This window comes from Spermophilus citellus (assembly GCF_964194105.1).
Source record: "Spermophilus citellus genome assembly, chromosome: 4".
Lineage (NCBI taxonomy): Eukaryota > Metazoa > Chordata > Mammalia > Rodentia > Sciuridae > Spermophilus > Spermophilus citellus.
Window position 1 is genome coordinate 138,193,974 of NC_138185.1, and position 14,598 is coordinate 138,208,571.

At 35.5% G+C, this 14,598-nt stretch overlaps 1 protein-coding gene across 1 annotated transcript in view; it reads right to left on the bottom strand.

The window, feature by feature from the left end:
• KNL1 (kinetochore scaffold 1) overlaps positions 1–14,598 on the bottom strand; it is a 58,050-nt gene that overhangs the window by 13,047 nt on the left and 30,405 nt on the right. The window contains exons 11-19 of the mRNA XM_081289414.1: positions 13,931–14,069; positions 13,449–13,516; positions 12,559–12,657; positions 9,061–9,176; positions 6,552–6,642; positions 5,439–5,555; positions 4,187–4,274; positions 565–642; positions 355–394 (exon numbers count right to left, since the gene is read on the bottom strand). Of these exons, the coding sequence (XP_081145540.1) occupies positions 355–394; positions 565–642; positions 4,187–4,274; positions 5,439–5,555; positions 6,552–6,642; positions 9,061–9,176; positions 12,559–12,657; positions 13,449–13,516; positions 13,931–14,069 (836 nt within the window). The remainder of the gene's footprint in view (positions 1–354; positions 395–564; positions 643–4,186; positions 4,275–5,438; positions 5,556–6,551; positions 6,643–9,060; positions 9,177–12,558; positions 12,658–13,448; positions 13,517–13,930; positions 14,070–14,598) is intronic.

Consider the following 14,598-nt stretch of genomic DNA (forward strand, 5'->3'; position numbering starts at 1 on the left):
GTTGAGCAAGATTCACATGCCTAAGAAATATATGCCTCATTTCATACTTACATATACTTATTTAAGTACAAATATAAAAATAGTTTAATTCTTGGTTTATTTTCTTTAAAAGGATCCTGATAGAATTCAAGCTTGAGAAATCCTGCTTTGGATTAATGCCCTATAAATAGTAAGGGCTTTGAAAATACTGATGACTATGATGTGCTTTAGGGTCCAGTTCAGTGCAGCAGAAGCTCTAAGTCACCTTTAGTCAAGACTCATGTTCACAATTCTTGTGACTCTCTGGAAGTAGAAAGTCATTTAGCTTTCTGGAGTTCAGCATTAGATTGTCTAACACTTGGATTAAAGTCTGACCTTTGAAGCTCCTCTTCTTTTGTTTTTAACTGTTGCAGTTCTATGAAAAGAAAACAAAACATAATACCTTAATACCTTCACATAATACCTTCACAAAAATCCTGTTTTGTTGAAAATTCAGACTTAATCTCATTTAAATACATTAACAAACAAACTCAAAAGGGCTTTAAAAAAATTTTTTAAATATCTTTAAATAATTCAAAAAGTTACCTTTCTCTGCAGCTCTCATTTCAGAATCCCATTCTTCCACAGGATTGTCTTTCTCCTCATCTTCCAAATTCTTAGTTTCTAAAAGTAAATAGCATGCATTAGAATAAGTCAATCAAGATAATTTATTAAATATCAGACATGAAAAGAATAGATGGTCACAAAGTGAAGTGTTGCAGGTATTTCACAAATACCATCCATTCTCTGTACTAAACTATAAAGCACTAAACTATAATTATAATTTCATATGAAGACATACACTTATCTGGTGGCAGAGAAATGAGCTCTGAGCCACAAAGCAAGGATCTCTATTAGCATCTTCTATCTTCTCATGGTCCACTATTTATACATATAATTTGCAAGAACATAATAGTTGTTAGGCAACATATATGGGCTAAGTAAAAAATAAATAAACACAAAATTTTTTTTTTTTTTTAACTTGGGAAATTTACTGGGGAAGGGATGGGAGTAAATATGCATTGAGGATGGTCACACAATTTGTTTTAGAAACCTGGGAATCATTCTAAAAACTCTCCTCTCTCACCATTTTTTTTTAAAGGCATGCCTTTTTATTTTATTTATTCGTATGTGGTGCTGAGAATCGAACCCAGTGCCTCATGCATGCCACGCAAGCACGCTACCACTAAGCCACAAACCCCAGCCCCTTTTCCCCATATTAAGTTTATCCAAGTTAAGATCTTACCTCAGAGATATCTTTTTCTTCACCATTACCAGCATCTCTTAAAATAAGCTTCTATTCTTTCTTTCTTTCTTTTTTTTTTTTTTTTTTTGATACTGGGGATTGAACTTAGGGATACTCAAGCACTGAGGCACATCCCCAGCCCTTTTTATATTTTATTTAGAGACAAAGTCTCGCTAAGTTGCTTAGAGCCTTGTTAAGTTGCTGAGGCTGGTGTTGAACCTGCGATCCTCCTGTCTCAGCCTCCCACGCTACTGGGATTATAGCATGTGCCACCACACCTGGCTCTGTTACTAGTCCAATAATGGATTAACTGGTTGTATTTACTCTTGATCTACTCAAATCCAATCTCTAGCCAGTAGCCAGTGCTTAATTAAGACCTGTCAAATGACCGTTCCTTTCTCTTAGAAAAATTCAGAATTCCTTAAGAGGCCCAATTAGAACTGGTCCCTAGTGATATCTATAGCTCTTCTCAGGTTATGTTGCCTTTTGCTCTATTTTAGTTATAGTGGCCTTATTTTCAAACACTTGTAATTGGCACATTTTTTTCCTCATAGGGTTTCTACTTTTGTTATTCATTGAATAGGCTGCTCTTTCTATCTTTTTCACTTTGAGACTCCCATTCATCCTTCATATCTTAGCTTAAATGTCACTTCTTTAGCAGGAAGGCTACCATGACCTTTTGACTATGTCAGATTTCTATTACAGGACCTCAATAGCACCTTGTAACCTTTTCCTCAGAATTTATTATAAAATTATTCACTTAATGACTATATTCTCTTTTGGACTGGAAGCCCCATAAAAGAAGAACTAATGTTTGTGTTTGATCACCAGTGTGTTCTTAGCACTAAGTACTATATATGACACACGGTAGGTACTCAGCAAATTTGCTCAATAAATAATATTCTGTGAAATAGAAAGATAATCAACAAAAGAGTGGGACAGTCTAAGACTATGGAATTCATATATTCATTATCAATTTAATGCAGAACACATGTACAGGCACTTATACTATATATAGCATAGTACTAATAGTACTAAGGACCTGGAGAAAAATAAAAGCTGATTTTGGCTTCCATGTACCTTATAATTAGGAAGATAAACTGAACAAAATAACTACAATACAAGTGACAGCCACAGAAGCTAAAGAGATGGAGAGTATTTCCCTTCATGGAAAACAGGAGAATGTATTAGCCAAAACAAAGTGGCAGGTAGGCATAGTGGTGCATGACTGTAATCCCAGAGGCAGGAAGATTGCAAATTCGAGGCCAGCCTATGAAATTGAGCAAAACCCTTTTTTAAAAGAGTTAAAAAAAAAAAAAAGGGGGGTGGGGTGGGGTGGGGATACTGCTCAGTGGTAGAGTATCCCTGAATTCAATCTCTAGTACCTCAAAAGCCAACCAAAAAAATAAAACAAGATCATACATACAAAAAAATAAGTGGCAGGGGGACTAGAGATACAATTCAGTGGTAGAGTACTTTAGGTCTAGCATGCCCAAAGCCTTGGGCTTGATTCTCCACACCATAAAACGATAACAACAAAAACAGAAAATGGCATAACTACATAGAAATGTATGTAGTTTGGGCTGGAATTCAGAGGACAAGAAACAAGTTTTTGAATTAGATTTTGGAGATGGGAGAAGATTATTTATTCACATAGAGTTTAAGGTGCTTAAGGATATTGTTGCACTGAAGTTCAGTAAGAAGACAGAAATTATATAATCTAAAACTCAAATAGGTTAAAGATGTGCTTAGCCAAAATGACTATAAGGTACTTGAGGGCAAAACCTGTATCATTTCTTTGTTTTTTCCCCTGATGGTAAGCAGAGTATATGGCATGAAGTATGTGCTCAAAAAATATTTGATGAATTTAACTGAATTTGGGAATTAGTTACATAATTATTAAAGCAGATGAAAGCATTAGAGGAGAAAATATAAAAGGAATGACAAAATCTAAATTCCACACAAGGGGTTAGAGAAAAAGAAGCCATCAGAGGAATTAAAAGGAATAGCCCAGAGAAAACAATAGGGTTAAGGTAGTGCAATATCATAGAGGTTAAGATAGATGAAAGATTCAGGAAGAAATGAACAATCAGCAGCAGCAAAAGCTGAAACAAGTCAGATGGTTAAGGGCCAAGAGTAACCAAATTTGATGATTATGTGGAATTTTGAGATCTCTGAGAAAGCAGCTTAAGGAAAGCAAAATTAACAAGTGAAGATTATGAGAAGCCAAACTGAAAGGTTAAGACAATTTTCTTTCTTTTGATGGTACTTGGGATTAAACCCGGGAACACTCTACTACTGAACTACGTCCCTAGCCCTGTTTATTTTGAGGTAGGGTCTTGCTAAATTGCCTAGATTGGCCTCCAACTTGTGATCCTCCTCCAGAGTCACTGATACTACAGATACGTGCCACTGCACCTAGGTAATTTTCTTGTTGTGTATGCTGCTACGGATCAAAGATTGCTAGCAAGTGTTCTACCACTAAGCTACATCCCCACCAATTTTCAAATGAGATGGACTTATCTATTAAAAAATACAAAATTATAGTCTAGATTATTAAGAGTTTTCCACAGGGACTCATCTTGGGTATCTCTTGTTGACTGTGTTACGGATGACCATAGCAAACGAGTTTTAATTTGCTTTAATCTAAGGTTTCAAGGTGCTAATACGTGTCGGTATAATAAGGCAAACCAGGTTGGGGATGTAGCTCAGTTGGTAGAGTGCTTGCCTTGCATGCACAAGGCCCTGGATTTCATCCACAGTGCCACCCACACACACAAAAAAAGACAAACCATCTCTATTGTAGGAAAGCATTAAATATGATTTCGGAAAAGTATTCATTACAATTCTGGGATGACTCTATAGAGTGCTACCACTAAGTTAAACATCCAAACCCCTAGAAAAGTATTTAAAATACTTTACCTATTTCCACTTCAGACAGACAATTATTGATCTTCTTGAGTATGTTATCCATCTCATCTATCCTTATCTGAAGTTTCTCCCTCTCATTCTAAACACAAAATATTATAATTGTAAGGTTAAACTTCCAAACAAAACATTATAAATAGTTTAAGTTGTTGACATAACTGTTACGTCTTGATCATAAATGGGTAAATCTTAAAATGGCCAAACCTTCAATCTGGACTTAAAAATAAATGAAATTTTAAAAGGAGATAAATACAAATTAATTTGTATTCTCTTTTACTTATTTATTTATTTAGCTGCTAGAGATTAAAGTTAAGGTGCTTTGGCACTGAGGTACGTTCCCCAGCCTTTTTTGAGACAGAGTCTAACTTGCTAGCCTCAAACTTGTAATCCTTCTGCCTCAGTCTCCTAAGTAACTGGAATTATAGGCATACCCCATGGAGCTTGGCTGTATTTTCCTTTATTCAAGTATTTGTATATGTGTTTCATGGAATATGGGATATTAATGTTACCTTGAAAAAAAAAAGTTCTTTAAAATTTTTTCTATGGTCAAATAAGGGAAAAACTGATCCATGACATCATTTTTTATTTTTAGACTTTAAAATTTATATTTCTCTAAGATTATATTGTACGCAATATTTTTCATATTTATTTGCCAATGGGAGGATAATCATTTTGAAAATGCTATTTTAAACTTCATGGACACACATATACAACTGGGTACAAAGGTGAAGAAGACAAAACTATAGTCTATATACTATACTTTCCATTTTATAGTCTTTAGCAATGGGAGACCTAAATCCTATATATATTTTATTTCAATGTGTAATAACAATATCTGAGATATAAGCCCATATTAGTAACTACTTTCCAGTTACTGAAGATAACAAGACTTGTCACTTTTGACTGAGCCTGCTCTCTTAAGAACAGTTGTTCTCACTCAAATTTCATTCACATATCTCCTAAGGAACATTCTTCATATTCCACACCACTAGAAAGTACTTTTATTTTTTCCTTTGTGGTACATTGGGTATTGAACCCAGGGGTAATTTACCACAAGCTACATCCCCAGCTCTTTTCTACTTTTTTATTTTGTGACAGGTCTTGCTAAATTGCCAAGGCTAGTCTAGAACTTGTGATCCTCCTGCCTCAGCCTCCCAAACCTCTAGGATTACAGCCATGCACCACCATGCCCAACAAGTAATTTTAATAATTCTTTTTTTTAATGCTGTTAATTGTCTCAAATTACCTGGGCTGACTGCACCAGCTTGCTGTACAGAGTCACTTTTCCTTGGTGAGTGAAGACTTTAGTTACCTTGGTAACACATGATTTTATTTTGTTAACGTAAAATCCAAAGGCCTTCAGCTGTAAGGGAGAGTTAAGGAGTACAATACACTAAAACAAACCAGTCAGAAAAGGTAACTGATCCAGAAGTTCATTCAGCTGCCACATGCTAGGCTTTGCCTGATCTAGATTCTGATTCCTAAAACAGGACACTGATCACTTGGAAATTTAAATCCATATAGCTGCTTAAAAAAGGAACCAAATATTTTAGTTTTGATTGCTGCCTGTAATTTATTTATTCACATTAAAAATCAGAAAATGACAGGTTCACTTTCAACATTAGCATACACATGAAATGGGTCATTTGTTATTTAACCAATTATAGTTGAACTTTTCTTCATTTAAATATAAGTAAGTGAAAGGCAAACAAGGAAACTTCAAATACATTTCACATATTAAATTAATCAATCATAGGTGTGTTTTTTGTTTTTTTTTTTTTTGTACTGAGGCACTTTACCAGTGAGCTACATCCCCAACCTCTTTTTTTAAATCTTAAGACAGGTTCTCACTAAGTTACTTAGGGTCTTGCTAAATTGCTGAGGCTGGCCTTGAACTTTTGATCCTCTTGCCTCAGTCTCCTGAGCCATTGGGTTTATAAGTGTGCACCACTGCATCTAGTGATTATTACATCTAGTGATTATTACGAGTTTGAAAAGATTATACATCGCTGGGCATGGTGACACATGCCTGTAATCCCAGCAACTTGGGAGGCTGAGACAGAAGGATCATGATTTCAAAGCCAGCTACAGCAACTTAGCAAGGCCCTAAGCAATTTACTGAGACCCTGTTTCAAAAAATAAAAAGGGCTGGGAATGTGGCTCAGAGGTAAAGTGCCTCTGGATTCAATCCCCAGTACCCCAAAAGAGAGAAAAGATTACATATTAACAATTACTTGTATATAATTAAACAAGACCTTGGTAGCATATTACATCACCAATTATCAAATAACAATTATTTCACAATAATCATTGTTTAAAGTGTCTGCACTGATTCCCACTTAGAAAGAGACCAGAGTACCTCTTCATCAGAGGAGTGTCTCATTTTTTCCCACAAGTTCCTATTGACATCAGTCAACAGTTTATCTTGGGTCAATGAAGAAACCTTTAGTCTGAAAGACAGAAAAAATCATTAGCACAGGATTCAGAAGTCATTTTAATTGAAATAGCTCAGATCTAGCATGCTTAAATTTAAATCTTTATGTTTATTGCTACATTAAAAAAGGGGGGAAATCACTCAAGAAAAGGGCCAGTCTGATTATTATTCAACACTTGAAGAGCAGTTCAAGAATAAAAATCAGAAAAATTTCACACAAAAATTCTTATTTCAATGTATCAACTTGTTCCCCAGTGAAAACATGTTGCTTATATTCTTAAAGCTTGTCAAAGTATAATTACTATGAAGTTATAGTCACTAAAAGTTCCTACTTCAGCTCAAAGTTATATCTTACTTTTATAGAATAGCATTTATAAAAATAGTAAAGATATTATGTCAGTATATATTGGTTTCTTGTTGGTAGGTGAAGGAAATAAATTTCTATTGAAGTAAGATTTCATATGCAGGCATGTAAGTGCAAAATTAAACAGCAAAGCATATCTAAATTTATTGCCAACTGAGTACAATATCCTATTACATTCTTTAAACATGAATCTAAGAAATTCTTATCATTGGGCTGGGGATGTGGCTCAAGCGGTAGCGCGCTCGCCTGGCATGCATGCGGCCCGGGTTCGATCCTCAGCACCACATACAAACAAAGATGTTGTGTCCACTGAAAACTAAAAAATAAATATTAAAAAATTTTTAAAAAAAGAAGTGTCTTTAAAAAAAAAAAAAAGAAAGAAATTCTTATCATTGGGGCTGAGATTGTGGCTCAGAGGAAAAGTGCTCGTCCAGCACGCATGAAGCACTGGGTTCAATTCTTAGCACCACATAAAAATAAGATAAATATATTGTGTTCACCTACAACTAAAAAATAAATGTTAAAAAAAAAAAAAAAGAGGGGCTGGGGATATAGCTCAGTTGATAGAACACTTGCTTCGCATGCACAAGGCCCTGGGTTCAATCCCCAGCACCACATCAAAAAAAAGAAAGAAATTCTTATGATTTATTCGGTGATGAACCCCAGTACTTAGTATAGTCCCTAGCACACAGTAGGTGCTCAAGAAGTATTTGTTGAATGAACAAAGCAGAATCAGGCAAATTTGATGTACTATCAATGAACAGTATCATAAATTTTTACTTTTAAAACTACATAATTCTTTTTTTTTTTTTTTTTCTGGTACCAGGGATTGAACTATCTCCAGCCCTTTTTTTAAATTTGTATTTATTTAGAGACAGGGTCTCACTGAGTTGCTTAGGGCTTCACTAAGTTGCTGAGACTGGCCTTGAACTTGCAAGCCTCTGCCTCAGACTCCTATGCCACTGGAATTATAGGCATGCACCACTGCGCCTGGCACAAAACTACATAATACCTAAAGATTATTTTATTTCTTTTCTGTTTGTTAGTTTAGATCAATTTGATTGAATAGTCCTTAATAATTATAGCAAACATATATTATTTTGAATTGCCAATTCTAATTTGCCTGAGGAAACCCGGATATATCTAATTTGTAAATCAGTGTGTAAAAAACCAAAGCATGCCGGGCATGGTGGGGCACACCTATAACGCCAGGGACTTGGGAGGCTGAGGCAACTCAGTGAGACCCTCAGCAACTTAGGAAGACCCTGTCTCAAATAAAAAATAAAAAAGGCTGGAATGTAGCTGAGTGGCAAAGTGCCCCTTGGTTCAATCCCCAGAACCAAAAACAAACAAAAAAAGCACTGTAATTTAACTTTATTCTATATACAAATCAAGAACCATTGTGATAAAATTAGAAACCCAAAGGCAAACTTGATTTTTAGGCACTACATATACATCTTCTTTTGAAGATTTCTATTGCAATGAATTCATGATATAATAACCTAATAATTACTGTTTATTTCTATGGAGGACTTACTTTGTGGTAAAAATAGTATGAAAGCATTTCATATACACTATAAATGTTCATTTATATTCATTTTGACCTGCTAAGTAGGTATTATTATCCCTACTTTATGGATGTGGAAATGAAGGTTAAATGAGTTGCCCAAGGTTACACAGCTAGCAATTTAGCCAGGACTGAATTTATTTATTTATTTTTTGGTACCGAGGATTGAACTCAGGGGTACTCAACCACTGAGCCACATCCCCAGCCCTATTTTGTATTTTATTTAGAGACAGGGTCTCATTGAGTTGCTTAGTTGCTGAAGTTGGCTTTGAACTGGCAAATCTCCCGTCTCAGCCTCCCAAGCCGCTTGGATTACAGGCATGCACCACCATGTCTGGCCAGGACTGAATTGTGTTTTAGGTCAAAGCCAAACTTCTGTACCCATGTTAATGCCATTAATTTTTTTCCATGCCACTGTTATTTTAATCAAAACCTTGCCACATATACTACTTGCTTGTTAAACAAAGACAAAACCCATGTAGAAAAAATTAAAACTTTCTTACTCTTCTATCTTTTGGCGAAGAATTTCACAATCCTCTCTATAAATCTGTATCTTGGGTCCATAAACATACTGTCTTAATATCAGGTCTTCTGGAGTAGGCGATGTGTTTGTAGTAAACTGGAAAAAAATAAATAAATAAATCACTTCCTCAGAACTGGTATCCTGAGGATCAAACTGTTATGGGCCAGGCTATATGGGCAATGACCAAACAGATTCCATTTTACCCTGAGACTCCATGTCATGTACGAAATGCTTCTTCCATGTGAACAAGGCACCTCTGTACCTATCAACAGTTGCTTAGCACAGCATATTTGGCAATACAAAATGGCAATTCTTATATAGTGTAAATTGTTCTCTTTTTGATTCCCATTGTTCTTGGACAGTGTTCCATATGTCAGAGAATGATTGTCTAGATGTTAGTAACCATTCTTTAACTTGTAATCAACTAGGGGCCTTTTGACCCACTTCCCCTTCTGTTTATGATTTTAGATCTCATGATGTTTGTTTATGGTCTTGAATCATAGCAATAGCCACAGATGATTAATGTATTGACATGCTTCACTTAGGTGTACTCAAACCCCTGAGGGAGTCAAAGGGTGTAGACTTACAGTCTGCCTCTTGGCCCACCAGCTGGTGAATAAAGGTTTCATCTCCTGCTTTAAGATGGACTTGGTGGGGGCTGCGGTTGTGGCTCAGTGCTTGCCTTGCATGTGTGAAAAACTGGGTTCGATCCTCAGCACCACATAAAAATAAATAACCAAAATAATGGTATTCTGTACATCTACAACTAAAAAAAAAGATCAACCTGGTGACTTATTGAGATCTCACCATAACAAAACCATGTGTGAGAAATAATTTGAATTTCAGAATGCCTATTTGAGTGTGTGGGGGGGGGTTTACTAGGGGTGTAACTCAGGGGCACTTAACCTGAGTCACATCCCCAGCCGTATTTTGTATTTTATTTAGAGACAGGGTCTCACTGAGTTGCTCAGCTTCTTGCTTTTGCTGAGACTGGCTTTGAACTCGCAATCCTCCTGCCTTAGCATCCTGAGCTGCTGGGATTATAAGCCTGCACCACTGTGCCCCGCTTGTTCATTTTCTAATTTCTTAAACTGAGTATTAAAAATTTCTTTTTCCAGGCACAGAGGTGCACAACTGTAATTCCAGTGACTTGGGTGGCTGAGGCAAGGAGGATTACAAGTTCAAGGCCAAACTAGGCAATTTAACAAGAACTTCGGCTACTTAAAAAAAATAAAATGGGCTGCACCATCTCTAGCAATTAAAGAAATGCAAATCAAAACTACACTGAGATTCCATCTCACTCGAGTCAGAACACAAGCAACAATAAATGTTGGTGAGGATGTGGGGGAAAAGGTATGCTCATATATTGCTGATGGGATTGCAAACTGGTGCAACTATTATGGAAAGCAGTGTGGATATTTCTGAGAAAACTTGGAATGGAACAACCATTTGACCTAGTCATCCTACTCTTTTTGATTCCCATTGTTCTTGGACAGTGTTCAAAGTTTACACTCAAAGGACTTAAAAATCAGCATACTGCAATGATGCAGCCACCCCAATATTTATAGCAGCTCAATTCACAATCGCTAAACTATGGAACCAACCTAGGTGTCCTTCAACAGATGAATGGATAAAGAAAACTGTAGTATATATAAAGGAATATTACTCAGCCTTAAAGAAGAATGAAATTATGGCTTTTGTTGGTAAATGGATGGAACTGGAGAATATTAAGCTAAATGAAATAAGCCAGTCTCAAAGAACCAAAGGCCAAATGTTTTTTCCTGATATGCAGGTGCTAATTCACAATAAGATATGTGTGGGGGGTTGGGAGGAATAGAGGTATTTTGGACTAGACAGAGGGAAGTGAAGGGAGGCAGGGCATAGGGGTAGGAATGATAGTAGAATGAATCAGATATTATTACCCTATGTGCATACATGATTACATGACCTGTGTAACTCTAAATCATGTACAACCAGACAAATGAGAAGTTATATACTCCATTTATATATGATGTGTCAAAATTCATTCTACTATCATGTATAGCTAATTAGAATTAAAAAAAATTGCACAGGGAGCAGAAATCCCCACCAGAAACAATCAAAAATCACAAAAAAATTGATCCCTAAAAGATGTTTAAATTCACTTGTCGTAAGTAGAATGCAAATTAAAGTTGTTGAGACACCATTTCTTATTTATCAGATTGGTAAAAATTCAAAAGCTTGATGATCTATTAGTGATGCTATGGGGAAATGGCCTCATATATTGCTGGTAATGCGAAATGCCATCTTTACTTATTTATTTTTAAGTTTTAGGTAGACACAATATCTTTATTTTACATTTATGTGGTGCTGAGGATAGAACCCAGCGCCCTGTACATGCCAGGCGAGTACTCCACCACTGAGCCACAACCCCAGCCCCCCGAAATCTTTATGGAAAGATAACAACATTTTATGTCTATATCCTTTGGAAAAATAAATAAATAAATAAAAAGGGCTTAGGATGTACCTAAGTGGTAAAGTGGTGAATCTCTAGTACCCCCCCCAAACCCCAAAACAACAAAAAATCTTTATTTTTAGATTCTTTTCTATAACAGACAGCCAAGTTTTTAATTTCCTGCTAAGTTAGGCTTTATGTCCAATAGATTTGGCATTAGATATTCTCTGTTATTTGCTTTCTAAACAGTTTTTATTTCTTCTTTGATCAAAGAGTGTTTCATTATTTGCAGTGCTAGGAATCAAACTCAGGGCCTTGTGTATGCCATGCAAGTACTCTACCACTGGGATACACCCCTAATCTAAGTGTGTTTCTTTCCTTTCTTCCCCCGCCCTCCCCACTTTTTTTTTTTTTTTTTTTGGTATTGGGGATTGAACCCAGGAGTACTTTATGAGCCCTTTCTATTTTTCATTTTGAGATAGGGTCTCACTAAGTTGCTGAGGCTGACTTCGAACTTGCGATCCTTTTGCCTCAGTCACTGGGATTACAAGTGTGCACCAGTAATGTGTTTCTTAACTTCTAGGAAGCTGATAATATTTTAGTCCTTTTATTCTAATTTTAATGGATTAAGATCCAACACTGTGGTCTATAAAACCTCCATTGTTTTTAATTTGTTAGATTTCTTTGTGGCTAAGGATACACTGATTTTGTAAATGTTTGCCAGACTTGGGGCCACATCCCCAGCCTTATTTTATATTTTATTTAGAGACAGGGTTTTACTGAGTTGCTTAGCCCCTCACCATTGCTGAGGCTGGCTTTGAACTCGTGATCCTCCTGTCTCAGCCTCCCAAGCCACTGGGATTACAGGCGTGCACCTCCACACTTGATTTAGAAAAACTTTCTTTAAAACAGAATAAAATTAATGCTTCCTTTTTTTCTTTTCAGTAAATACTTGCTTTTATGCAGTTTAGTAAAAAAAAAAGGAAAAAAAAATATATATATTTTTCAAATGATATAATTATTTTGCCAGGAAATTGTACTTACTTTAGCTGGGAGATTGCTCTGCCGGGGTTTTTGTATTAAGATGTGGACCTGAAGAAGTATAAAAAACTCCCTTATTGTTATTCTTCCATCTTTGAGTTTCTGAGAAAAGAAAAAAATTTTCAGGATCACCTCATTTGATTCTACTTTGAAAATATTCATGAAATTATCCATATTAAGCAGGCTATCCACAAGCAGATCTGCGATTATCTAAGATTCTTATTGAATAACCTGAAAGAATTAGAATTTACAGAAACCAAAACATATGTATTGAATCTTCATTTCTATTTGCTATTGTCTGTGTGTTTTTCCCCTCCAAAACTGACAAGTGAAACTTAATTCTCTAAGTTATATGCTAATGATATTTCAAAATGAAGCAGCTGAGAAGTAATAAGGATTAGATAAAGTCATGAGGCTGTGGCCTCCATGAATGCATTAGTAGCTTAATGAGAGGAAAAAAGGAACACATTAGTGAGCTTGCTCTGTCTCGCCATGTAATGTCCTGAACTACCTTAGGACTCTTCAGAGTCCCCACTAGCAAGAAGGCCTTCTTCACTAGATGCTGAGCTGATACCAGGGTCATGCTTTTCCAGGCTTACAGAACCATGAGCTAAACAAACCTCTTTATAAATTACCCAGTCTTGGGTTGGGGATGTAGCTCAGTGGGAGTATGCCTGAGCACAAAAAAAATCTAATAAAATGAAAAATAAACTATCCAGCCTGTAGTATTCAATTATAGCAGCAAAAAGTAGACTAAAAATATTACATGTAATTAACTGCCATGTTGAGACCAGAACAAAGAAAACAAGTCTTCCGTACATTTGAAATCTTAGAATTTTTTTAAAAAGACAAGAAAATCAGTACATTACAAATGAGAAATATTTTTAACATACCTCTCTCAAGCTCTCTTCACAAATAGTGTCTCGGAGAAACCGTGATTCCATTTGATTACTGCGGTATGCTAGAAGTAAAGCAGCTTCATGTGATAAACAGGTCAAATCTAAATTGTGAACTTATTTTTGTTATCTTTTAGATTTGTTTTCATGATCTTGAAGCCATCCATTGTGATGTTTCTGAGAAGGCAGTCATTTAGCATGGCAAATATGTTATAGTTTTGAGGCTCCATTCACTGTTTCCCCAATAGTTATAAGCCTCTGAAGGAAAACTCTATTCCTCTATAGCATAGCAATTCTCGATTCACTAAAATAACTAAGAATTAAAAGTAAACTAAATACTATTTTACTTTTACACTTTATAAACTTTATAATGCTGAAAAGACATATGCAACATTCAAATATTTCCTAAATGAAATAGATTTATAATTAGTCCAGGATGCATTTGACTGTTATTAATTTAGCCTTCATAAAGATCTTACTACTGAAATCCAGGGAGGTCCCATCAGCCTTGATTGAATCCAGAGAGCTGCTGCAACTAGATGGGGTTCTGCTCAGGCTTTTTATCAATACACTGTTAACATTTTTATCTATATACCCTTCATTATGATGATCAAAAATCTGAAATTATGAATTAAGAAACATCATCAGAATAGTTATGACATTATACTTATAATGATTAAGTGATGAACACTAAAACCACTACTTAAAATTTACCTATAATTACCTACATAAAATTACCTATAATTCATATGAAATATCTCAAAAAATAATTAGAATATCAGGCAATCTAGGTCTTTAGTTAAAAGTAATTTAAAAATACATGTAAATAACTTCATGCAGCATATTTCATAAACTGTTTCTTAGATGTTATAGCCAGAGCCTAAAAGCTACTAAATGTCAACCTATCCAATTATTCAACTACTAGCCACAAATAGCCTGGCTATATCATTGCAGAATACCAGACTGGAATATTGACTATGCATATGGCACTGGCCAGAATACAGAAAACTTAGTACTTTCCTTCTCATCTAATAAGACCTACCCTTGACTAACATCAAATAAATTATTTGGTCCTGCTTTTTCATCATTTGACTTCACAGTATCATCTATACCTACTTACTTACATGTTTTTTTGAAGACAATATAT